The following is a 26990-nucleotide window of genomic DNA, read 5'->3' on the forward strand; positions in this document are numbered from 1 at the left end:
AGAAAGGAGATGGGGGGGGGGAGAAAGGAGATGGGGGGGGAGAAAGGAGATGGGGGGGGAGAAAGGAGATGGGGGGGAGAAAGGAGATGGGGGGGGAGAAAGGAGATGGGGGGGGGAGAAAGGAGATGGGGGGGGGAAAGGAGATGGGGGGGGGAGAAAGGAGATGGGGGGGGGAGAAAGGAGATGGGGGGGGAGAAAGGAGATGGGGGGGGAGAAAGGAGATGGGGGGGGGGGGGGGAGAAAGGAGATGGGCGGGAGAAAGGAGATGGGGGGGGGAGAAAGGAGATGGGGGGGAGAAAGGAGATGGGGGGGGAGAAAGAAGATGGGGGGGGGGGAGAAAGGAGATGGGGGGGGAGAAAGGAGATGGGGGGGGAGAAAGGAGATGGGGGGGGAAGGAGATGGGGGGGGGGGAAAGGAGATGGGGGGAGAAAGGAGATGGGGGGGGAGAAAGGAGATGGGGGGGGGAGAAAGGAGATGGGGGGGGGAGAAAGGAGATGGGGGGGGGAGAAAGGAGATGGGGGGGGGAAAGGAGATGGGGGGGGAGAAAGGAGATGGGGGGGGAGAAAGGAGATGGGGGGGGAGAAAGGAGATGGGGGGGGGAGAAAGGAGATGGGGGGGGGGAGAAAGGAGATGGGGGGGGGAGAAAGGAGATGGGGGGGAGAAAGGAGATGGGGGGGAGAAAGGAGATGGGGGGGAAAGCAGATGGGGGGGGGAAAGGAGATGGGGGTGGAAAGGAGATGGGGGGGGGGAGAAAGGAGATGGGGGGGAGAAAGGAGATGGGGGGGGGAGAAAGGAGATGGGGGGGAGAAAGGAGATGGGGGGGAGAAAGGAGATGGGGGGGAGAAAGGAGATGGGGGGGAGAAAGGAGATGGGGGGGAGAAAGGAGATGGGGGGGAGAAAGGAGATGGGGGGGAGAAAGGAGATGGGGGGGGAGAAAGGAGATGGGGGGGGAGAAAGGAGATGGGGGGGGGAGAAAGAAGATGGGGGGGGAGAAAGGAGATGGGGGGGAGAAAGGAGATGGGGGGGGGGGGAGAAAGGAGATGGGGGGGGGGAGAAAGGAGATGGGGGGGGGGAGAAAGGAGATGGGGGGGAGAGAAAGGAGATGGGGGGGGAGAAAGGAGATGGGGGGGGAAGAAAGGAGATGGGGGGGAAGAAAGGAGATGGGGGGGGGAGAAAGGAGATGGGGAGGGGGGGGGAAGGAGATGGGGGGGGAGAAAGGAGATGGGGGGAGGGAAGGAGATGGGGGGGAGAAAGGAGATGGGGGGAAAGGAGATGGGGGGGAGAAAGGAGATGGGGGGGGGGGAGAAAGGAGATGGGGGGGGGGGAGAAAGGAGATGGGGGGGGAAGAAAGGAGATGGGGGGGGAGAAAGGAGATGGGGGGAGGGAAGGAGATGGGGGGGAGAAAGGAGATGGGGGGAAAGGAGATGGGGGGGAGAAAGGAAATGTGGGGGGGGGGGAAGGGGGGCAAGGAGATGGGGGAGGGGGGGGGAAAGGAGAAGGGGGAGGGAGGCTGAACGGGCCGGGCCCGAGACTTCGGGCAGGGCCCGTCCCCAGCACTAGATTTACAGGTAGGTGGCGTTGGGTCGGGTCGGGGGGGGGGGGGGTGGTGGGAGGGAGGTCAGTTCGGGTCGGGGGTCGGGAGGGAGAGGGAGGTCAGGTCGGGTCCAGTCCGGGGAGTCGGGTCGGGTCCATTCCGGGGAGTCGGGTCCGGGGCCGGGGGGTGGTGGAAGTGGGAGTCGGGTCGGTGTCGAAGTCGGGTCTGGTCCGGGGGTGGGGGGGGGGAAGTGGGAGTCGTCAGGTTGGGAGGAAGCAGGAGCTGGCCATGGGAGGAGCCTTATTCACACAACCCAGTGAGGCCATTGGGCCAGGGCTAGGGGCTGCGTGCTTCGGCCCCTCCCACACAGTTTTGGGCGCCTGGAGCTACTGCACTTGCACGCCCACTGTAGCGCGCATGTGCAGAGGTCCCGGCACTGTTTTCAGCGCGGACCTGGCTCCGCCCTCTACAGCTCGTGCTGCGCTGCGCCGAGCTGCAAACGACCTGCAGGGAGCTGGAGAATCTGGAAGTTTTTTTTAGGCGCACTTTGTGGCGCGAAAAAAGGGCGTCCAGGTCGGGACTGCGCCGTTCTAGGCGTGGCTCAAAACTTGTGCCCAAGGGATTGTGAATCTTTGGAATTCTCCAACCCAGATGGCTATTGCTGCTCAGTCGTCGAGTATATTCAAGACAGAAATCGCTAGGTTTTTAGGGCTCAAGTTTTGGCTCAAGTTGCTCCTATTTTTTTGGAGCAACTAGTTTAGAATGGAATATCTAAGAAATTGCAATTCTCGGCATATAGTTTGCTCCAATTCTCGTGAGTTAGAATAGTTACGTTTTAGAACAGTTTTCTTTCCAAAAGGGGGAGTTACCAGCCACTTACGCCTGTTTTGAAAGTTTAGGCAGCGAAAACTTACTCCAAACTAACTTAGAATGGAGTAAGTGTAGATTTTTGTACGCTCAGAAAAACCTATCCTACACTTTATAAATTAGGCGCAGGGAGTGAAAGGATTGGGGGGTGGGGGGAGGGAAGTTAGGGAATTTTACAAGCATTAAACACTTCACTTTTACAAATAAAGAGCCATCATCAATAATAAATGATAAATAAATCAATAAATCAACCAAAAAATAAATAAAAAATAAAAAAAATAATTTAAAAAAATCAATAAAAAATTTAAAGTTTCTACTCACCTACTGTAGCACCGGGAGCCCTCCAACAGCCTGCTGGAACGGGCCACTCCAGGAGATGCCGGTCGGGCGTCCTGCTGCTGCTGAGGGCTTCGGGCGGGGCCTGCCCCCAGGAGATGCTGGGCCGCCGTCGAGGACATCGGGCGGGGCCCGCCCCCAATGAGATGCTGGGCGGGCGGGCCCCGCTGCGGACTTCGGGCGGGGCCCGCCCCCAGGAGATGCCGGGCTGCCGCCGAGGACTTCGGGCGGGGCCCGCCCCAAGTGAGATGCCGGGTGGGCGGGCCCCGCCGCCGAGGAGTTCGTGCAGGGCCTGCCCCCAGGAGATGCAGGGCAGGCCCGCCACGCAACAGGTAAGGACAGTCATGCCATTCGGCCCGGGATTGGGGCAACGTCCCTTCGGCCAGGGATAGGGTCGTCGCCCGGAGACAGGGCGCGCTTGGAGGGCCAGGAGCTACTGCACACGCGTGCAGCTGCCGGCACTGTTTTTGGCGCAGGGCTGTAGGCTCCTGCTGCGCCGTGCCGAGCTGGAAACGGGCCTACAGATATTGGAGAATCGCGATGTAAGTATTCGGCGCAATTTCTGTTCCATAAATTAGGCGGGCCTCTCCGACATGTGCCATTCTAGCAAGGGTCCGAAACTTGAGCCCTTAGATACTAATGTAACCAAGGGATATAGGATAGTGCAGGAAGGTGGATTTGAGGCAGAAGATCAGCCACGATCTTATTGAATGGCGGTGCAGGCTTGAAAGACTGAATGGCCTACTCCTGCTCCTATTTCTTATGTTCTTATAAGGAGACAGCAGGTATTAGACTTGAATTGCTGTAACAAGAGTCAGCAGAGACATGATGGGCCTTTTCCTGCACTGTAAACTATTAGGGGCCAAGTTTCGGCCTGAGTTTCTGGGATGCCCCTCCACCCTCCCCCAGTGTGTCTCTCACTCTCTGTCAGTGTCTGTTTTTCTGGGGGGGGGGGGGGGGAGAAGGAGAGAGGGGGGGAAAAGGAGAGGGGGGGAAAATGAGAGGGGGGGAAAATGAGAGGGGGGGAAAATGAGAGGGGGGGAAAATGAGAGGGGGGGAAAATGAGAGGGGGGGAAAGGAGAGGGGGGGGAAAGGAGAGGGGGGAAGGGGAAGAAGGAGAAGGGGGGAGGGGGAAGATGGAGAAGGGGGGGAAGAAGGAGAAGGGGGGATGGAGAAGGGGGAAAGAAGGAGAAGGGGGAAAGAAGGAGAAGGGGGGAAAGAAGGAGAAGGGGGGAAAGAAGGAGAAGGGGGGGAAAGAAGGAGAAGGGGGGGAAAGAAGGAGAAGGGGGGGAAGAAGGAGAAGGGGGGGAAGAAGGAGAAGGGGGGTGAAGAAGGAGAAGGGGGTGAAGAAGGAGAAGGGGGGGGGGAAAAGGGTGGAGAAGGGGGAGAAAGGGGGAAGGAGAGGGGGGCGGGGGGGAAGGAGAAGGGAGAGGGAGGCTGAAAAGGCCGGGCCCAAGACTTCGGGCAGGTCCCGTCCCCAGCACCGCATTTACAGGTAGGTGGCGTGGGGTCGGGAGCGCGGGTCCGGTCGGGTCGGGGGGGCGGAGCGAGGTCGGGTCGGGGGGGCGGAGCGAGGTCGGGTCGGGGGGGCGGAGCGAGGTCGGGTCGGGGGGGCGGAGCGAGGTCGGGTCGGGGGGGCGGAGCGAGGTCGGGTCGGGGGGGCGGAGCGAGGTCGGGTCGGGGGGGGGCGGAGCGAGGTCGGGTCGGGGGGGGGCGGAGCGAGGTCGGGTCGGGGGGGCGGAGCGAGGTCGGGTCGGGGGGGCGGAGCGAGGTCGGGTCGGGGGGGCGGAGCGAGGTCGGGTCGGGGGGGGCGGAGCGAGGTCGGGTCGGGGGGCGGAGCGAGGTCGGGTCGGGGGGGCGGAGCGAGGTCGGGTCGGGGGGGCGGAGCGAGGTCGGGTCGGGGGGGCGGAGCGAGGTCGGGTCGGGGGGGCGGAGCGAGGTCGGGTCGGGGGGGGCGGAGCGAGGTCGGGTCGGGGGGGCGGAGCGAGGTCGGGTCGGGGGGGCGGAGCGAGGTCGGGTCGGGGGGGCGGAGCGAGGTCGGGTCGGGGGGGCGGAGCGAGGTCGGGTCGGGGGGGCGGAGCGAGGTCGGGTCGGGGGGGCGGAGCGAGGTCGGGTCGGGGGGGCGGAGCGAGGTCGGGTCGGGGGGGCGGAGCGAGGTCGGGTCGGGGGGGCGGAGCGAGGTCGGGTCGGGGGGGCGGAGCGAGGTCGGGTCGGAGCGAGGTCGGGTCGGGGGGGCGGAGCGAGGTCGGGTCGGGGGGGCGGAGCGAGGTCGGGTCGGGGGGGCGGAGCGAGGTCGGGTCGGGGGGGCGGAGCGAGGTCGGGTCGGGGGGGCGGAGCGAGGTCGGGTCGGGGGGGCGGAGCGAGGTCGGGTCGGGGGGGCGGAGCGAGGTCGGGTCGGGGGGGCGGAGCGAGGTCGGGTCGGGGGGGCGGAGCGAGGTCGGGTCGGGGGGGCGGAGCGAGGTCGGGTCGGGGGGGCGGAGCGAGGTCGGGTCGGGGGGGCGGAGCGAGGTCGGGTCGGGGGGGCGGAGCGAGGTCGGGTCGGGGGGGCGGAGCGAGGTCGGGTCGCGGCGGGGGGGGGGCAGTTGGGGGTCGGGAGCGCGGATCGGGTCGGGGGAGTGGTGTGAGGTTGGTCGGGTCGGGTCGGGTCGGTGGGCGGGGAGGGAGAGGGAAGTCAGATCGGGTGGAGGGGGGGAAAAAAGAAAGTGTGGGTCGGGTCCAATCCGGGGGATCGGGTCCGGGGGGGTGGGGGGGAGAAGCGGGAGTCGAGTCGGGTCGGGAGGAAGCAGGAGCTGGGCTTGGGAGGCAGTCTTATTCACGGAGCCCCAGTGAGGCCATTCGGCCAGGGCTAGGAGCTGCGTGCTAAGGGCCCCTCCCACACAGATTTAGGTGCCTGTAGCTACTGCACATGCGCGCCCACTGTAACGCGCATGTGCGGAGGTCCCGGCACTTTTTTCAGCGCAGGGACCTAGCTCCGCCCCCCACAGCTCGTGCTGCGCCGCGCCCAACTCCAGAGGACCTGCAGGGAGCCGGAGAATAGATAAGTTTTTTTTAGGCGCACTTTGTGGCGCGAAAAACGGGCGTCCAGGCCGGGGCTGCGCCGTTCTAGGCGCGGCCCGAAACTTAGGCCCTTAGATTCTACAGTTGTAGAATTATTCCATAGAGACATGAGAGTATAAAAGTAATGTGTAACTTGAGTTAATTATCTAATAACATTTTATGTAAATTTGTTTAGTTTGCAATCTATATATAGTTAGAAAACTTACGTCTGCATGCACTTTTTGTTAAGAATTTATAATGGAAAAAGTTATGTGCATATTATAATGGAAACTGGCTAAATAAACTTTTCATACTGTAATTGCACCCTCAGCCCAGTGGTGGTGCTGGTGGAAGGATTTAGGGCCCAAGTTTCCACACGATAAAAAACGGGTGCCCCTCTGAGCTGGGCGCCCGTTTTTCGTGCCTAAAACGGCGCCGGAAAAAAAACTCGCGATTCTGGAGCGCCCTGCAGCTCCTTGTCTGTTTGGCGCGGCGCCCAGGGGGGCGGACCTACACTCGCGCCGATTTTGTAAGTGGGAGGGGTGGATACTATTTAAATTAGTTTTTTTTCCTGCCGGCAACGCTGCACGTTGGAGCGTTTGCGCACGCGCAGTGTAAAGGAAACATTGGCACTCGGCCATTTTTGTAGTTCTTTGTAGCTGTTTAGTTTTTGAACATTTTTTTAATAAAAGCACATTGCCATCAGCACTGAGATGGCTGCAGGAAGCCTCAGAAAGTTGAGGCAGCCGTTTGTCGATGACCTCCCCCTTTTGCCGTCGGGAAATGGCTCCTCAATTTCTGAGGCTTCCTGCAGCCTTCTGTCTCCTCCCCCCCTCCCGCTGCTGCGTTCGGTCGGTCGGGCCCGCACTTCCCACCTCCCCCGCCCGGAACGGCTCCCCCCGCCCCCGCCGTCTGGAACGGCTTCCTCCCCCCCACCCCCCGCGTTCGGTTCCCTCCCTCCCTCCGTCTGGAACGGCTCCCCCCCGCCCCCCCCCCCCCCCGCCCCCACGTTCGGTCGGTTCCCTCCCTCCCTCCCGCCGTCTGCAACGGCTTCCTCTGCCCCCCCCCCCCCCACACTCGTTCGGTCGGTCGGTCCCCTCCCTTCCTCCCCCCACCCCCCCCCCCGCCCCCGCTTTCGGGAACGGCTGCCTCGTTTTGTGAGGCTTGCTGCAGCATTCTCCCTGGCTGAAGCACTTTCACACAGGTAGGAAGATGCTTTATTTAATCTTTTCTTTGCTTATAAATGTTTATTCAGGTTGGATTTATTTGTATAATATTTGTATAAGTATAAATAAGGATTTATTGTAGCATTTAATGACTTCCCTTCCCCCCCCACCTCGTTCTGGATGCCTAATTTGTAACCTGCGCCTGATTTTTTTAATGTGTAGAACAGGTTTTTTCAGTTCTACAAAAATCTTCACTTGCTCCATTCTAACTTAGTTTGGAGTACGCTTTCACTGTGGAAACTTTCAAATCAGGCGTCAGTGGCTGGACACACCCCCTTTTGAAGAAAAAATTCTGTTCCAAAGTGGAACTGTTCTACCTGACTAGAATTGCAGAAAAGAAAATGTGGAGAATTGAGATTTCTAAGATAGTCCATTCTCCACCAGTTGCTCCTAAAAATCAGGCGCAAATCATGTGGAAACTTGGGCCCATAATTACAGTGTGACAAGCTTAGAGGTAGTTTTCATTGTAAGTGTAAACATCAGAATTTAGAATGGAAATATAAAAATAAGAGCTGAATTTATGCCTTAAAATGGTAGAATATCACTCAAGTACTGCAACATGAATACATCTGAATTGAATCCTAGCCATCTTTTAAGAGGCAAAAATGTGGACGAACCTATACAATTCCACATTTTTGTATGGATTACACTGTATAAATACCATAATACTCTTTTCAGTCTCTAAACTATGTTGGCAACTGGAAGCAACTCAATTCAATACTGCAGCAAAGCAGTTCTAATATATATCCAAGCAAAAGTATTAAAAGAAAATTTTTCTGAATAAAGTTTGTATCTTTGTAAGATTGACCTAGATTGTTAAATATCTCGCCTTTGTTCTACTGTATTTTGATTCTGGTTTAACCTGTAACACCCAGTTAGACTGTTCCATCAACACTTGATACACCCTTTTTTGGATCACAAAGCTATGAAGGGAGATAATACTACCTACTCGTATGCAAAGACTAAGTAATTTTCATGCTACAGTAATCCAACATCAAAACCACCATGGTGACCTGCCTTACCAAATGATAGTGTTAGAAGGGACCTTTCAATACAAAAGTATTTAGTTTCTCTATGTAATGTATAATTTACATATTCTATTCAGAAAGGAAATGTTCTTTATTGTTACTGTGCAAAATATACTGCTGAACTTCTATTCAAATGAATTTTATCCCTTAAAATGCTACTTAAGCTAATGAGCAACAGGGGAATGAAAACGTTTGAAAGTTAAGGACATGGGTCCAAGTTTGCTCTCTCTGCTAGAACGGCGCACCTCCATGAGGTGCGCAGACTTTGTAGAATAGAAACGGCGCCGATTTCTTACCTCCGTATTCTCCCCGTTGGTTCCAGGCCTGTGGCGCAGCGCATCAGAATGCGTGGTGGGCGGAGCTACAGCCCTGCGTCGAAAAGAGTACCGGCAGCTGCGCGCATGCGCAATGGAGTCTGCGCACGTGCGCAGTAGCTCCTGGGTCTCCCAGCGCGTCCCGTCTCCGGGCGACCCTATCCCTGGCCGAAGGGACGACGTGATGTTTGCAGCCCCTATCCCGGGCTGAGTGGCCTGCTGCACAGGCTGGCCGCTGCCTTCCCGCGCTCCCTGAACAGTTCCCATGGCAACACGGCAGTATGGAGCGTGTACACCGGGAGATTTAGGCCACTTTATTTCCTTAGCACTGCAAACAATGTTGGCAGTTTATATAATATACTCCAGTACATAAACTTAATTACTTTGAACATGCATATATGACATATTTACCTAGCACTCTTTTCAGGAGGCAGGACCCTTTGTTCTTGGATTAGCAGCCCTGCCAGAACTTACCCTTTTGATGTCAATGTATCTCAAATAGTATCAGCATTTTACACGATGACTAAGTATGCTGCAGCAGGTAAGGTAGGAACTTTTAATTTTTTATTTATTGATTGATTTATCATTTATTATTGATGATGGTTCTTTATTTTTAAAAGTGAAGTATTTAATACTTTGGAAAATCCTCTAACTTCCCTTCCCACCCACCACCTAATCTCTGGCTACCCGTGCCTGATTTCTAAAGTGTCCGCAAGATTTTTCAGAACGTACAAAAGTGGACACTTACTCTGGCCTAAGTTAGTTTATAGCAACTAATTGCTGGCCAAACTCGCTTAAATAGCTAAAACAGGCGTAAGTGGCTGGGAACCCCCTTTTGAAAAAACTAAACTAAAAAAAAACGAACTAACTCAATTACACTGGCGCAAATTAAATGGCCAGAATTGCAACTTAAAAAGATACTCCAGAAAAATTAAGTTGCTCCAAAAAAAAACATAGCAACTCCTGGGGAAATTTGGGCCCAATATCCCCCAATTTAGAATTTTGTTTTATGGTAAATTATAAAGTTATGGTTATGACAATGTTTTAGGGGCCGAAATTGATGGCCTGACCGCCCACTGCTGCCGACATTCCTCCTCGAGTTGCGGCCAGTGGCAGTTTCAATTTGGTCAGGAGCAGGTGGGAGGGGGGATCCGGCAGCTGACGTCAGTGGACAGCCAAGTGGTGCAACTGACCTCCTGCCCACCGAGATGTCAGATTGGTACGGGCATGAGTTGGCGCCAGAATGGGGATGGACCTCTGAGAAGGCTGGTCTATCCCCGACGGTGAGTATGAAGAGCTGAAAAAAAGGTTAGTAAACAATTTTAATTTTTTTTCTTTACAGCAACTTACCTTGATGGGGTCCCCCTGAAGGTTTTTCAATGTTTTTTTTAATGATTTTTATTTGCAGTTCTTCGATCCTCCATGGGCCCGACTCCCTTCTCGGCGGCACTTGGGCAGCAAGCGCCTTTGCCGCACAGAATGAAAGCTCCCGCCCGCTGCTGCACAGATTAACGCCGTAAGTCCCTCTTTTGTCGTCAGCCGCCTATTCAAGGACCTTTTTGCCAAAAACCCCGCCCAGAGTACCGTCCGGTATCTCGGCAGCCATTGGTGGTCCTTTGGGCGGCACTTGGGAGGCCCTTGCCTTTCACCAATTTTGGCGCCTTTAGTTTCTCTAAACTTCACTCAGTTTTTTATAATCTCAATGCTATTATTCAAGTGCAATATTTTAAATTTGGTGAATTAAAAGTTGAATGCTGTATTTTATATCAGAACACAAAGAAAATGTAGTCACAAATATGTGAATCTAATAATCCTAATATCACCTTTTTAATTATATTTGCCATTAGAAATTTTAGTTTATTTTTATGCAACACAATACCACAAAATATTCATTACTCTATAGCTTTTTAGAAGATCTGTTCCGAACAAACATCAGCATTGGCATGAACTGTATTGGTTTGAGATTGTTCACTTGTGATATGAAGATTCAAAAGAATTACCATCTAGAAATTACACCATGCAATATTAACATTTCGCATGTTAAGGTCACAATCCTTCACTTCTATTTACTGAAGGTATTCAGCCGCTTTAAAATAAATAAGTTAATGCCTCCATTAAAACAGTGTACAGAAGAATATGATGCACACTGGTCAAGAGTTTCCTTAATAATGCTGCACAGTGTAATTTCCACCATTACATTCCTAAATATTTGGCTTAACTTTTAAGTAAATGAAGTATTACAATAAGCAGAGTAAAATCAAGGTTTGTGTTATATCGAGTTGAAATCAGGACACCGCTCCCACATTAATAGGCCTGAATTAAGTGAGGGTGAAGGGCGGCAAGTTTAAGTTCAGTAGGGGTGAGGATTTATTCTTTTCCGGGAAAGCAGAGTTTGTGCTTAGTGGGGTGGAAACGTTCAGTTTGTGCTCAAGAAATTGGAAAAGCTGAGCTTTTCTTCCCAAACAGAAGCAAAGTCCCCCCCCACCCCCTCCCCTGTAATAACTCTCGCTACTTCCACTATCTCACCCAGAAGCAACTCAGCAACCCCCCTACCCTAAGCTGCAATGACCTACCCACAAGATGAAAAAACTCTCTTTCCCCCCACCAGCTAGGAGGATGACGTGCTCAATCATAGCTGTCAATCTACAGGCAATGTTTAAGTGAAGTAACCTGATAAAGCCAGTTTTCACTTCTTCCTCGGAAATAAAGTATCTTGCTATTACTGTATCTAGGGTCAGAACAGGGGTAGGGGAAGAAAGGGACAACAAAAGCACACTCCGAACTGGGGAAAAATAGTGACAGGGACCAGATATTCTAGCTCCCTAACCCCGATTGGTAGAAAATACATTTTGTAAAGTGAATTGCCATCATGTCTCCGAGCACAATGTGAAGCTTACATTTAGAACAGGAATGGCAAATAACTTACATTTGCCAGTTAACTAAACTGGGGCAGGAAGATGATAAGTTTAGAATGAAAAAGATCGCTACAGGCTATGACGCATCCCAAGCTTCCAAATGGAAGTAAATCTACTGAAGGGCCAGGTAATAACTGTTCACTTAAATCTTCAACCTTGAGATATTTTCTATAATTTAAGGTAACACGTGTTCAAGTCCCATTCTAGAGACTGGAACACATAATATAGACGAACACTTGCGTGCAGTATTGAAAGAATGCTCCACTATCAGAGGTGTGTTTTTTTGTGTGCGATTAAACCAAGAGGCCTGTCCTCTCAGATGGATGTAAAAGATTCCTTGGCACTATTTGAAGAGCAGGGGAGTTCTTCCAGTGTCCTGGCCAACATTTATCCTTAAACCAACATCAACACAACAGATTATCTGATCATTTATCTCATTGCTGTTTGTGACACCTTTACATGTGTAAATAGGCTGCTGTGTATCCCTACATTACAACAGTGACACTTCAAAAGTATGAATTAATGTGAAACACTTTGGGAAATCCTGAGGTTGTGAAAGGTGCTATATAAATAAGGTTTTTTAAAAAATCTTTAAGCTAAATGATGAACTAAATGCCTGCTGTAATATCAATGTTTAATCTTATAAGATTAGTTGTATTGACTTAGATATTGAGTAAATGAGTAATAGTTACAATATCTGTATTTGACTTTGTTTTTGATAATATTAGCAAGAAGTAGTTAACTCATTTCACTTGGGTTGTCCTGTATTTACATGATAATGGCTCAGGGCTAACTATTAAAATACTTTGGATCCCCAATGGAAGAGCTTGGGGTGAGCTAAATTGAGATCTTATAAACCGTAGATGGTACATGGTTGGTACATACGAAGATGAGAAAGGACTAAGATTGGTCCAATACTTGTGATGTGTTTAGACAGAATATCAGAGGCTCCAAGAATATATTCTGTAAGCATCAGACACACTCTACAATTTATGCCCAATATCTTAAACAATTTACAAAACGTGATTGAATAATGACACTCCAAGTACACAACCTGATATATATGGTAACTTTGATTTTAAAGTTTTAAGTCTACAGTTAATATACCTTCTGCTTTATGAAGCTCCAATGCAAGCTGCTCCCTGGCCTTCAACTCTTCATTAACTCTGTCGAGGAGTTCCTCTTGGCGTTTCTGTAAGTCAGCAATCTCATCTTTCTTTCTGACAGATTCTCGCATGAGTTCTGTCTGAGTGACCTTGGCATGATCAAGCTATAAACAAACCACATTACATAAATTATTCTTTAACAACTGTTTATCAATTGTTAATAAACTATTTACATATAACAAAGTTATTCGCTAAGAAATTAAATGCATGTATTAAGTAGTTTTCTGTCTACACGTGAAATCGATCAATAAGTTTAGAATAGAGATGGTAGTTAGTTAGAAACCATAGTGCTATTCACCAAAGTAGGCAATACAAGCCTTTCCTCTACCTCTCTCCTTTTAAGTGAATTGAAATACCATTACTTTCTTCTGATTAGAAGTCGACCAGAAAAATTGCAATTAATAACGATAATATTTAAATACTCAGTCCACTATATTAGAGGTTACCTAATTCTAGAGTGCATTCGCATTGGATCCTTCATGGATAATCAAAATCTACTCCATTTAGCTGATGTCTGTAAATGTTTCATGGTAAATCATTGAAATAACATGGCATATAATTGGACTCTGTTTCATAATGAAACATTAGGAGCACATTCAGAAACATAAAATGTGGAATTTTTTTTCCATCCTAAAATCCAGAGATTTGAGTCTGCTGATCTGCTGTTGTAACAATGGTGGAGTGGGATGTCTGGCCGCTGGTAGGTTGAGCCCCTAATCCCATCCTTCTTTCTAAAATTAAGAGCATTTACATAAATCAGGAGGGCACCAGTGTTATTTGGGGGGCAGGGCTGAAAGAGGGGGAAGAGAGGAAATTGGCGCAAATTCATGCTATAGCAGTAAGTAGCTGACTGAAGACTTGAAAAACCTGAATTAAACAAAGTAGCCAGTTTCCAAATGGCAAATGATTCACTTTGAAGCAGGATCAGTGGGAATTTGGGCAAACACTGTCAGCCCATTTCTTTCACTAACGTGCACAGACAGGCCCCCCCATTAATCGGAGAAATACCAAAGGACAAAACTGGGCGCAGAGACCTGATTGAACAGCTCCCATTTCAATTTCCAAATGTTATGAATATGGTGAAATTTGTGGCCATTAGTTTGTTAAAAGTAAAGCATATTTTGGAGTGTAAATGGTTTCTAGAGAAAATAAATGTTTTAATTTTATTCTTCCCATCACATTTGAAGCTTTATATACACCCTTACAGTACTTCATCATTTTCCACACTTAGCTTTATTTACATTCGCCCTTTCCTGTTTTGTAAACCATGGATTTAAGTGCAGGTAGCATATAAGCTACAAAATAGAATTCTTAAGTCTTTGATTATGCCCAGTACCTGCATTCTTCTTTCAGTGGTAGTTTGATTATTTACATAAATACTATAAATTATCTGTTACCGTGTAATATTTATAGACATCAACTAAATAGAGTAGATTGTGCTTGCCCACAAAGTATGCAGTAGAAAAAATGTGATTTTTTTGAAAACTTTTTTTCTAACTCAATTTAGAAAATGGCAGCATAGTATAAATAATAGTCTGTAGGCTCTTGGCACTTTTGACTTTGCTCAATATATAATTGATGGAAATTCATATTTTACAATTTACATGTTTATGGTCTACCCAATTTGCATTTCCAATGTATCAATGTTTAAACTATACTTTTACAATGACAAATGTGACTTATGGATGATGACTACCAACAAAAATTACACTTTTAATGATTTCTTTAGACTGTTGCAGTCAATTAAAAAAAATTGAAGTTAACTATAAATGTTCCTTATTTGTTATTGTTCATTGATTTTAAAATAATGTCCTAAATCGAAACTGATGACAATGGAAGCTGCTTTGGAGGAGTTACAGAAGATTCATGACATCATTCACATTCAAAAATATACAGGAGGGAGGGAAATAAATCCTGTAAACATAAGAACAGGAGTAGGCCATCTAGCCCCTCGAGCCTGCTCCACCATTCAACAAGATCAATGCTGATCTGGCCGTGGACTCAGCTCCACTTACCCGCCCGCTCCCCATAACCCTTAATTCCCTTATTGGTTAAAAATCTATCCATCTGTGACTTGAATACATTCAATGAGCTAGCCTCAACTGCTTCCTTGGGCAGTGAATTCCACAGATTCACAACCCTCTGGGAGAAGAAATTCCTTCTCAACTCGGTTTTAAATTGGCTCCCCCGTATTTTGAGGTTGTGTCCCCTAGTTCTAGTCTCCCCGACCAGTGGAAACAACCTCTCTGCCTCTATCTTGTCTATCCCTTTCATTATTTTAAATGTTTCTATAAGATCACCCCTCATCCTTCTGAACTCCAATGAGTAAAGACCCAGTCTACTCAATCTATCATCATAAGGTAACCCCCTCATCTCCGGAATCAACCTCGTGAATCGTCTCTGTACCCCCTCCAAAGCTAGTATATCCTTCCTTAAGTAAGGTGACCAAAACTGCACGCAGTACTCCAGGTGCGGCCTCACCAATACCCTATACAGTTGCAGAAGGACCTCCCTGCTTTTGTACTCCATCCCTCTCGCAATGAAGGCCAACATTCCATTCGCCTTCCTGATTACCTGCTGCACCTGCAAACTAACTTTTCCCAGGTCCCTCTGCACCGCAGCATGTTGTAATTTCTCCCCATTCAAATAATATTCCCTTTTACTGTTTCCCCCCCCCCCCACCCCCCAAGGTGGATGACCTCACACTTTCCGACATTGTATTCCATCTGCCAAATCTTAGCCCATTCGCTTAACCTATCTAAATCTCTTTGCAGCCTTTCTGTGTCCTCTACACAACCCGCTTTGCCACTAATCTTTGTGTCATCTGCAAATTTTGTTACACTACACTCTGTCCCCTCTTCCAGGTCATCTATGTATATTGTAAACGGTTGTGGTCCCAGCACCGATCCCTGTGGCACACCACTAACCACCGATTTCCAACCCGAAAAGGACCCATTCATCCCGACTCTCTGGTTTCTGTTCACCAGCCAATTCTCTATCCATGCTAATACATTTCCTCTGACTCCGCGTACTCTTATCTTCTGCAGTAACCTTTTGTGTGGCACCTTATCGAATGCCTTTTGAAAATCTAAATACACCACATCCATCGGTACACCTCTATCCACGATGCTCGTTATATCCTCAAAGAATTCCAGTAAATTAGTTAAACATGATTTCCCCTTCATGAATCCATGCTGCGTCTGCTTGATTGCACTATTCCTATCTAGATGTCCCGCTATTTCTTCCTTAATGATAGTTTCAAGCAATTATAATAATTCTCTGGAAATCATTTTAAATGAGTATTAATAGTATTATTTAGTTAAATTTGCAAACTATAATTCATATATTTTATACAAAAAGTTCTGAATAACTAGCTTTGAATGTAATTAGAAGTGACAACATTCATAAACCTCAATTTTAAATGGATTAACAATTCTACTAAAATAGCATACACAGGAATTTGATGCAAATGTGTTAGCCCATGGTCTAAAATAGCATAGAATAACTTCAACATCCTAGGGTAAATTCCAATCTTTGTCCTCATTCAAAACTATCAATTTTTAATAAATATGTACACAAGATTTCACACAGCATTACACAAACCATCCTCCCTCATGGAATGAAAAACATCCTAGATGCATGTGAATCACTGGCCCGAAAATTGCGGACTCTCCGGGTGCGTACGATGAGCGCACGTACCCGACGGGGCCTCGGAAATGCCGGTTCTCGGCGCGCAATGTGTATGCGCCGAGAACCGGCTTTTGCGATCTGTCAAAATTTCAGCGCATGCATCCCTGGGAGAAGGACATTCGCGGCTGTTTGCTCAACTCCTGTCTAGGGAATGTCCTTCAAACTCTGCAGGCGTATAGCCTACTTTTACCAGCATAAGAGTTTTAAAACATTAAGTTACTGCTTATATTTATATTAAAAACCCTATGAAGGCAAGTTTATTTTTAACACTACTAAAATATATTTTTTTAATTTTAAAATTTTTTTCCTCAAACATTTAATTTAATGCAATTTCTATTAATTTTTAAAAAGTGGATTTTTTTTAAATTTAGGTTTGTGTTTTATTTGATTTTAGGGGTATTCTCATTGATAGTAATGGGCACTTGGAGCTCCCATTACTATGAATGAGAATACTAAATTGTGATTGGTGGTCCAGGTGCACATGATCCCAGAATACGCATATGATCCTGGAAGACATGTTCCCATACGCTGGACTGCGAAACTAGGCCTCAGAGTGCAATCTTACGTTCCTCTGGGACCACCAGGTATTTTCGTAAAAATGTTTTCGGTCAGAGTCGTTCGCCCGCAGGAAGCCTCCGACCGCAATTTTCCCTCCACTATGTAGTGTGAACACTGCATCCTGAAAGAATCTGAAATCTCAGTACAACAATCCTCACAGAATAAGATGGCACTCAACAGATCTTTATAATCTCTCGCATGAGAAAGATGTCCATAATTCAAAATCTGGTGAGCTTCAGGTCTTTGATTGCTCATGTAAAACAGGAACACAATTATCAGCGAGATATGCTATACTAATTTAAAGTCAATACTTAATGTGGATGTACCACTTACCTGCTCTGTACTCTACTCTATATAAAAGAGTTTAACTTCTAGTTTTATCTGCCTTGTGAAATTAATAATATAGTACATTGTGAAATATATGATGTAACAATTATACTCCAGCAAGAAACGTAATATTTTAAGAAAATACAGCAATGTGTTCTCAGGAGCTAAAAAATTCTTATCAGCCAAAAGGAGGATCCTAACAAATTTAAACCATTGAGTGGGACTAATTGGATGGCTCTTACAAAGAGTCAGCACAGGCATGATGAGTCAAATGGCCTCCTTCTGTGCTGGATGATTGTCTGCATCTAATAAAATCCACCTGGCACTTCATATCTCAAGAAGAAAGCTCATGAGTACTATTCAGTTATTCACTACTCCAGGGACCACTGTGTTCAGTATAAAAACATGGCTGCACTCAAAATATTCACCAGCTAGTTATCTTTAATTAGCAACTTAAGAGGAGATTTCACATTCAAAATACACTTTGTTTTACATAACATTTATATTAAGCAAAGTACAAGACGAATGAACATTGCTTAATCTGTATTTTGTGAATGATCCAGTAACACAAATACTACTGTAAATGCTCAAGTGGCCAATAAGGGCTTTTCAATATAAAACTTGAAAATAGCAAGTTAAGTTTCCAAACTAACCAAAAGTCAGAAATTTCAACTCTCACTAAGTGGTCTAATTTTGCACAATTTTAAACAAAATTATTAAATCGCCAAAGGTTAAAAATAGCAACAAAGGATGAGAGATGATCTATGAATGCATGCAATTATTTTAACTCAAATTATTAGTTATTAATATAAATTCAGAAATCTCTTAAAAATTCACTAAGTTTGTAGAACCAAATTGTTCTACAAAAATATTTTTCAAGTGTATATTTTACAATTAGTTTAATTTTACTGAAGCAATAACACACTAACAATTTTAATACAGACTGGTTATTAACCCATTTCTCTTGTACTTTAAGATAAGAAAAAAATAAGTCTTGGTACTTACCGTGTATGGAGGTGCAGGCAAAGAAATCTGCGAAATTACTTTTAATACGTGTCCATCTACATCATCACTGTAATGACCGATTTCAGTATGCACCACTATTGAATTTATTTCCGTTAAATGCATTGGAAAAGTAACTGGCCGCGGCAATGGGATTCGTGATTCAACTTCATAAACTTCATCTTCTTTACCTTCTGGCCAAACATTGTTCAAAATATCAGAAGCACTACATCGTTGAGGCTCCATATCAGCAAGCATTTCAAGCAACCCTCATAGGTGGGTTTTCATTTCACAGCAAACATCCTTATTCTTTTACTAATGAACCTACTCCTTGTCAAAATCAACACCAACTTTTGAGACATTAACCAGATGCAATACCAACGAACAAATATATCTGCTGTCACTTTATGCGAGACTCAAGCAAACAAGTTCCATCCAATGGGTGATCACAAGGCAAGTTGTGAAACAAACAGTGAACAGGTAATAAACAACCACTGCAGCAGGTGGATAAATCACTTATTACGACAAGATGACTTCCTTTTATCAACTTCAGAAATGCTTTAGAGAAGAAAGATCCATTCACCACACTCAGATGCATGGATGATGAGCCAAATAGTCAGTCACCATAGCAATAAAGTTCATTGCTGATTTAAAGAAACCATCTGTAGCAAACCAGTGTAACTGAAGAAATCCAGCCAGTAGTCAGCCAAGGATTGTCTGGCTCACTGCAGGTAAATAGATCACTGGGGATCCTCCTGTATCCTACTAATGTCTTCATACAACAGAGAATATGCAACGTTGAGCACACACTTCAAAAATGGCCCTTTTTTTGAGCAGCACAAGAGCTGCAGACTGCTTCCTGGACTTGGATTATACATACGGACTGCTTCCTGGGTTTAGATCTTGCACGCAAAACAGAGGGAGTGGCTTATCTTTAATACCTCCAAGCAACCTGGCAGGTGCGATTGCAAACAAAGGTCAGTCAACACACAGCCAGTAAAACAGGATTCCACATCCACGTCAGTTCAAGAGCAAATTGTCTGCGCCAAGAAGTTTACATTTTTTTTCAGAAGACCTAAAGCTAACACAATTAGAACATTAATTCCAATCTCCAAAATTAGATGTCAGCGTTGGCTCAGTGGTACATTGTCACCTGAGTTAGAAGGTTGTGAGTTCAAACTCCACTCCAAAGATTAAGCACAAAAATCTAGGGTGATCCTTCAACACAGTACTGAGGGAGTGCTGCACTGTTTTTCGGATGAAACGTTAAATCGAAGCCCCGCCTGTTTTCTCACAGGACACAATTCGAGTAACAGGTGGAGTCGTCAATATCTGGTTATTTATCTCATTACTATTCGTGTGACCTTACTGTGGGCAAATTGGCTAGCCGCATTTCACCACGAAACAACAGTGACTACACTTCATAGAAATTTGGGGCCCAAGTTTCCACATGATTTGCGCCTGATTTTTAGGAGCAACTGGTGGAGAACGGACTATCTTAGAAATCGCAATTCTCCACATTTTTTTTCTGCAGTTCGTCAGGTAGAACAGTTCTACTTTGGTACAGAATTTTTTCTTCAAAAGGGGGCGTGTCCGGCTACTGACGCCTGATTTGAAAGTTTCCACAGTGAAAATGTACTCCAAACTAAAGTAGAATGGAGCAAGTGAAGATTTTTGTAGAACTGAAAAAACCTGTTCTACACATTAAAAAATCAGGCGCAGGTTACAAATTAGGCGTCCAGAACGAGGTGGTGGGGGAGGGGGGGGGAAGGGAAGTCATTAAATTCTATAATAAATCCTTATTTATACTTATACAAATATTATACAAATAAATCCAACCTGAATAAACATTTATAAGCAAAGAAAAGATTCAATAAACTATCATCCTATCTGTGTGAAAGTGCTTCAGGCAGGCCTTTCGGGACCGAAGGCTGAAACGTCCCCAGCACCAGATTTACAGGTAGGTGGCGTTGGATTGGGTCGGGTCGGGGAGGCTCGGGTCGGGGGGGGGGGAAGAGAGAGAGAGGGAGAGAGGGGGAGAGAGAGAGGGAGAGAGAGAGGGAGAGAGGGGGAGAGAGAGAGGGAGGAGGGGGAGAGAGAGAGGGAGGAGGGAGAGGGAGGTCAGGTCGGATCCAGTCGGGTCTGGTCTGGTCCGGAGGCATGGGGGGGGGGGGGGGGAAGAGCGGGTGTCGGGTCTGGTCCGGAGGCAGGGGGGGGCAGGGAGCGAGCGTCGGGTCTGGTCGGGGGGGGGGGGAAGCAGGAGCTGGCCGTGGGAGGAGCCTTATTCACGCAGCCCCAGCGAGGCCATTCAGCCAGGGCTAGGGGCTGCGTGCTTCGGGCCCCTCCCACACAGTTCGGCGCCTGGAGCTACTGCACTTGCGTGCCCACTGTAGCGTGCATATGCAGAGGTCCCGGCACTGTTTTCAGTGCAGGGATCTGGCTCCGCCCCCCCACAGCTCGTGCTGGCTGCGCCGAGGGCCAGAGGACCTGCAAGTAGGTGGAGAATACCGAAGATTTTTTTTGGCGCACTTTGTGGCGCGAAAAACGGGCGTCCAGGTCGGGACTGCGCCGTTCTAGGCGCGTGTGGAAACTTGGGCCCATAGAAACATAGAAAATAGGTGCAAGAGTAGGCCATTCGGACCTTTGAGCCAGCACCATCATGCAATAAGATCATGGCTGATCATTCACCTCAGTACCCCTTTCTTGCTTTCTCTCCATACCCCTTGAACCCTTTATCTGTAAGGGCGATATCTAACTCCCTCTTGAATATATCTAATGAACTGGCATCAACAACTCCCTGCGGTAGAGAATTCCACAGGCTCACAATTCTGAGTGAAGAAGTTTCTCCTCATCTCGGTCCTAAATGGCTTATCCCTTATCCTTAAGACTGTGACCCCTGGTTCTGGATGTCCCCAACATTGGGAACATTCTTCCTGCATCTAACCTGTCCAGTCCCATCAGAATTTTATATGTTTCTATGAGATCCCCTCTCATCCAGTCTCTCCTCAGATATCAGCCCTGCCATCCCGGGAATCAGTCTGGTGAACCTTCGCTGCACTCCCTCAATAGAAAGAACGTCCTTCCTCAGATTAGGAGACCAAAGCTGAACACAATATTCCAGATGAGGCCTCACCAAGGCCCTGTACAACTGCAGTAAGACCTCCCTGCTCCTATACTCAAAGCCTCTAGCTATGAAGGCCAACATGCCATTTGCCTTCTTCACCGCCTGCTGTACCTGCATGCCAACTTTCAATGACTGATGTACCATGACACCCAGGTCTCGTTGCACCTCCCCTTTTCCTAATCTGCCGTCATTCAGATAATATTCTGCCTTCGTGTTTTTGCCCCCAAAGTGGATAACCTCACATTTATCTGCCATGCATTTGCCCACTCACCTAACCTGTCCAAGTCACCCTGCAGCCTCTTAGTATTTTCCTCACAGCTCACACCACCACCCAGCTTAGTGTCATCTGTAAACTTGGAGATATTACACTCAATTCCTTCATCGAAATCATTGATGTATATTGTAAATAGCTGGGGGTCCCAGCACTGAGCCCTGCGGCACCCCACAAGTCACCTCCTGCCATTCTGAAAAGGATCAGTTTATCCCGACTCTCTGCTTCCTGTCTGCCAACCAGTTCTCTATCTACGTCAATGTATTACCCCCAATACCATGTGCTTTAATTTTGCACATTAACCTCTTGTATGGGACCTTGTCAAAAACCTTTTGAAAGTCCAAATACACCACATCCACTGGTTCTTCCTTGTCCACTCTACTAGTTACATCCTCAAAAAATTCTAAAGATTTGTCAAGCATGCTGACTTGGACTGATCCTGTCACTGCTTTCCAAATGCACTGCTATTTCATCTTTAATAATTGATTCCAACATTTTCCCCACTGCCGATATCAGGCTAACTAGTCTATAATTCCCCGTTTTCTCTCTCCCTCCTTTTTTAAAAAAAGTGGTGTTACATTAGCTACCCTCCAGTCCATAGGAACTGATCCAGTGTCGATACACTGTTGGAAAATGATCACTAATGCATCCACTATTTCTAGAGCCACTTCCTTAAGTACTCTGGGATGCAGACTATCAGGCCCTGGGGAGTTATCGGCCTTCAATCCTATCAATTTCCTTAACACAATTTCCTGACTAATAAGGATTTCCTTGAGTTTGCCTTCTTGCCAGATCCTCGGTTCCCTAGTATTTCCGGAAGGTTATTTGTGTCTTCCTTCGTGAAGACAGAACCAAAATATTTGTTCAATTGGTCTGTCATTTCTTTGTTCCCCATTAGAAATTCACCTAATTCTGACTGCAAGGGACCTACGTTTGTCTTCACTAATCTTTTTCTCTTCACATATCTTTAGAAGCTTTTGCAGTCAGTTTTTATGTTCCCAGCAAGCTTCCTCTCATACTCCATTTTCCCCCTCCTAATTAAACCCTTTGTCCTCCTCTGCTTAATTCTAAATTTCTCCCAGTCCTCAGGTTTGCTGCTTTTTCTGGCCAATTTATATGCCTCTTCCTTGAATTTAACACTATCCCTAATTTCCCTTGTTAGCCACAGTTAATCCACCTTCCCAGTTTTATTTTTACTCCAGACAGGGATATACAATTGTTGAAGTTCATCCATGTGATCTTTAAATATCTGACATTGCCTATCCACCGTCAACCCTTTAAGTATCATTCAGCAGTCTATTCTAGCCAATTCACGTCTCATACCATCGAAGTTACCTTTCCTTAAGTTCAGGACCCTCGTCTCTGAATTAACTATGTCACTCTCCATCTTAATAAAGAATTCTACCATATTATGGTCACTCTTCCCCAAGGGGCCTCGCACAAGATTGTTAATTAGTCCTTTCTCATTACACATCACCCAGTCTAGGATGGCCAGCCCACTAGTTGGTTCCTCGACATATTGGTCCAGAAAATCATCCCTAATACACTCCAGGAAATCCTCCTCCACCGTATTGCTACCAGTTTGGTTAGTCCAATCTATATGTACATTAAAGTCGCCCTGCTGTACTTTTATTGCACGCATCCCCAATTTCTTGTTTGATTCTGTCCCCAACCTCACTATTACTGTTTGGTGGTCTGTACACAACTCCCACTAGCGTTTTTGCCCTTTGGTATTCTGCAGCTCTACCCATACAGATTCCACATCATCCAAGCTAGTGTCCTTCCTTACTATTGCGTTAATTTCCTCTTTAACCAGCAATGCTACCCCACCTCTTTTTCCTTTCTGTCTATCCTTCCTGAATACCCCTGAATGTTGAGTTCCCAGACTTGGTCACCCTGGAGCCATGTCTCCGTAATCCCAATTATATCATATTCATTAATAGCTGCCTGCGCTTTATTGCCGTGAAGCAAAACACTTTATCGCTTTGAGATGTTCTGAAGTTGTGAAAGGCACTATAACAATGCAAGTTCTATTAAAATACAGGATTACTATCCAATGTTAATGCCTGGAGGAAAAATAAAATTTTCCTGGACCATACAAGCATCAAAAACACTTGTCAACTAAAGATGTCAAGAAAGTTGATGCACATTACTCCAAACAGCTGGCTTGCAAACAGGGTTCACAGAAAGCCCTTCCTTTAGTGGCACAGAAAGCAATCATTGTACAAGTAGAATGAACTAACTTTTGCAATGCATTGCCAGCCAAGCAATAAAATAACAAAATACATGCTGCAACTAAATTCATCAACCACTGTTTGGTGATTAATCTAAAGTTTTGTTCCCAAATTGAAGTAACTACTTACACTGCAAAAGGTTCTTGGATTTAACTGCATAAAAAAATTTATGCTAAACGTAATTTTACATTCTATGGAAGTGATATATAGTAATAGGAAAAAAAAAATGTTGGCACATTTATTTCTTGATTGCAATTAAAGATACATATAATTTTGGGCAAAAATTACAGCTGCTGTTTGTAACTACACCATCTGCATGCAAATGTAGGATTGAACTGCCAACCAAGCATGAAACTCATGAACACTGAATACTGAAATAAAAGCAGTGCTTTTAAAGTAAGGAACCTTTGATAAGGACCTAAAAATTGTTTCACGTATCACCCGCTTATTTAGGTGCTACTCAGGCTAGTAAGGCCCCCCAATATGGTGGACAGGAGGCGTGTGCACACATCCAAGCCATGAGTGTGCTGTCCGCCATATTCTTTAAGGACAAACAAAAGGCATAATTTATTCACACGTGAAGCAGGCATTAGGGCCCCTTAAATCTGCAAATAAGTGGCCTAATGCCTGTTTGTGGCCATCTTCTGTAAGATTGGTTTGCCCTGAGGCAGCCTGTGCCAGTGCTAGGGATTGCCTGCAATAACGAAGGTAAGCAAGAGTCTCGATCCCCAACCCAGGTCCTGATCCCGGACAACACTTCCGAGGGCTGCTGCAAGGCTATCAGTGGCCCAAACCTGGGAGTTCTCTTCAACGACAGGCTCCTGACGCTTCACTGGAAACATTAAAATGAATCCCCCAGGCCCAATATCGGTAGAGCCTCGGGCTTCATCATTTAGGTGCGGGAGGAATAATGCCCCAGACCCCGCCTCACTATGCGCCCAAAAATGGTCGCAGCCCAATTTCTAGACCAAGGTTTTTAGAGTAATGAATTTAAACATCCAGGTATCTTTCATGAACCTGGACACTAGTGCCCCAAGTTTCGGCCCGCGCCTCCGAGCTGGACGCCTGTTCTTCGCGCCTAAAAATGCGCTTAAAAAAAAAAACTTCGATATTCTCCGGCTCCTCGGAGCTCGATCTCTGCTTGGCGCGGCGCGCACTTCTCAGCGGGGGGGCGGAGCCAAACACTCGCGCCGATTCTGTAAGTAGTGGGGGGCGGGTCCAATTTAAATGAGCCTTCGTGGTGCCGGCAACCCTGCGCGTGCACGTTGGAGCACTCGGCCATTTTTAAAAGGACTGGAGAAAAAGTGAAGATTTGTTTCTTGGTCCCCTTCAAAGGCTTGTAATTTAATTTTTGTGATATTTCTGTGTGTGAGGGAGTGCTTTTAGCAGCACTGTTGAATAAATCACCTGCTGAAATCAGTGTGTTCAGCTTTTCACTGTTAAACTTGCAGAACCAGTGCTGCATTGGTGCATGCAAATTAAGGACTGTGTGTTTTGAGAAATAAGAGTGCCAATTCAACTTTGCAATGGATCAACGTCCACCAAGAACAAATAATTTCTTGCATGAGGAAGTAGAGATATTAGTCAATGTAATTGAGCAGAGATGGCAGGAGCTAGATACCAGCAACAGAGGTCGCATAAAAGTGCCACCTAAAGAAATGAAGAAACGCTGGAACCAAGTTGCAGAAGATTACTGCGCAGTGGTGCATACCATGAGATCTGGAAGCCAGTGTAAAAAGAAATGTCAAGTAGTTAGTATAAGTAATATTTCCCATTTTTAATTTAATCGTAATTGTAACCTGGCTATCTGTATGTCCCACCCTGCAGACTAACACACTCTGTAAAAAGTTATATTTTACTCTTTGCAGAAGAAATTGGCCCACAACAAAAGGGAGGCAACTCGTACAGGAGGTGGCGTGCCCAATCTGCATCCACTGACACCCTTGGAACAAAGGGTAGCTGCTATGATGAGTCGGACATGGAGAAAAACAATCGGTACAGCACAAGCTGGGCCCGCACGCGAGGAAGAGGGTAAGTCCTGAAAATGCATCATGGCCCTTTAAATCAACCTGCTGCCTGGCCTGCTATGTGTGAGAGTACTCATGCCACCAATCCGGCCCCCTCCCTTGCTGTTAAGCATTTGACTGTTCTGATGTATTTTGCAGAACATGATGATGACGACGATGCTGCCAACCCTGAGGATCCTGAGGCTACAGAACAAGAACCAGTACAATCAGCTGCGGACGATCCAGACTGGATGATGGCAGTGATGACTGAAATGTCTGCAGGGGAGAGCTTCCAATTTAATGTTTATGAGCCCCCATCAAGGGGCATCAGAGTTTCAGCCCCTAGCATAGGTCTTGGTTCCACCTTCCATGGTTTCGCTTCCGATGTTGCGGGTCCCAGTGGTGCTGCTGGTATAATGCAGCATTCTACAGTCAGTGCACTACCGTCCGAGCCTGCACCTCCCTCTCGCATAGGTTCTGGTTCCACCTACTATGGTTTTGATTCCGATGCTTCGGGTCCCAGTGTTGCTGCTGATATCATGGAGCAGTTTACATCCATTCGTCCATCATCCCAGCCCATGGCTCGCACTCGAGTGCTGTCGTCTGGAAACCGAGCATCCTACCGTTCCAGCCAGAGCCTCTCCCTCTAGTTCTGCCGTCTGGAACACAGAGCGTCCCACAGTCCCAGCCCGCGCCTCCCTGTGTAGTGGTGCCGCTTGCAACACCGAGCATCCCACCATCCGTGCCCGCGCCTCCCAATGTAGTGGTACCACAAGGCAGACCCAGGCAGAGGAGAAGGAGATTGGTGACACGCTCTCCTGAGATGCAGCATGCAACAGATGCGACTCAGGTTGTGGCATTGGGTATGGAGACCAATGAGCTTACCCGATCACTCATCGGTGGCATCAGTGCAGTAGGTGAAGAGTTGACGGTCCTGATGGGAGAAATGGCAGTAACGACACGGGAACTTAGGGAGGGAATGTCCAAGGGAGTGCAATCGATGGCACAGGCCGTCAGGGAGGGCATGCAAATGACGGCACAGGCCATCAGGGAGGGCATGCAAGTGTCGACACAGGCTGTCAGGGAGGGCCTGGTTGAGGTAGCTGCTGCAATAAGGGAACACAGCCCAGCCAATCAAATGACACCCCCATGAGGAAGTGAACATTCACTGAGATGTGGATGAGAGATGGTTGCAGCCTTTCTTTGCTGCTTTTGTTCTTGTTCTTGATATAGCTGTAGTAGCATTTTTCAAATTGAAATTGTTTTGTAAGTTTTGTAACTTTACAACTTATAAGGGATCTTATGGTTTTTAAGTGATCTTATAGTGTAAATGCTCTCACATTTTTTGGTATCTTA

General features: G+C 47.1%; 1 protein-coding gene across 1 annotated transcript in view; it reads right to left on the bottom strand.

Moving 5' to 3' along the window:
* akap9 (A kinase (PRKA) anchor protein 9) overlaps window positions 1-26990 on the bottom strand; it is a 353045-nt gene that overhangs the window by 141462 nt on the left and 184593 nt on the right. Inside the window, exon 24 of the mRNA XM_070880224.1 lies at window positions 12364-12526. Coding sequence (XP_070736325.1) covers window positions 12364-12526 — 163 coding nt within the window. The remainder of the gene's footprint in view (window positions 1-12363; window positions 12527-26990) is intronic.

This window comes from Pristiophorus japonicus, chromosome 5 (assembly GCF_044704955.1).
Source record: "Pristiophorus japonicus isolate sPriJap1 chromosome 5, sPriJap1.hap1, whole genome shotgun sequence".
Taxonomy (NCBI): domain Eukaryota; kingdom Metazoa; phylum Chordata; class Chondrichthyes; family Pristiophoridae; genus Pristiophorus; species Pristiophorus japonicus.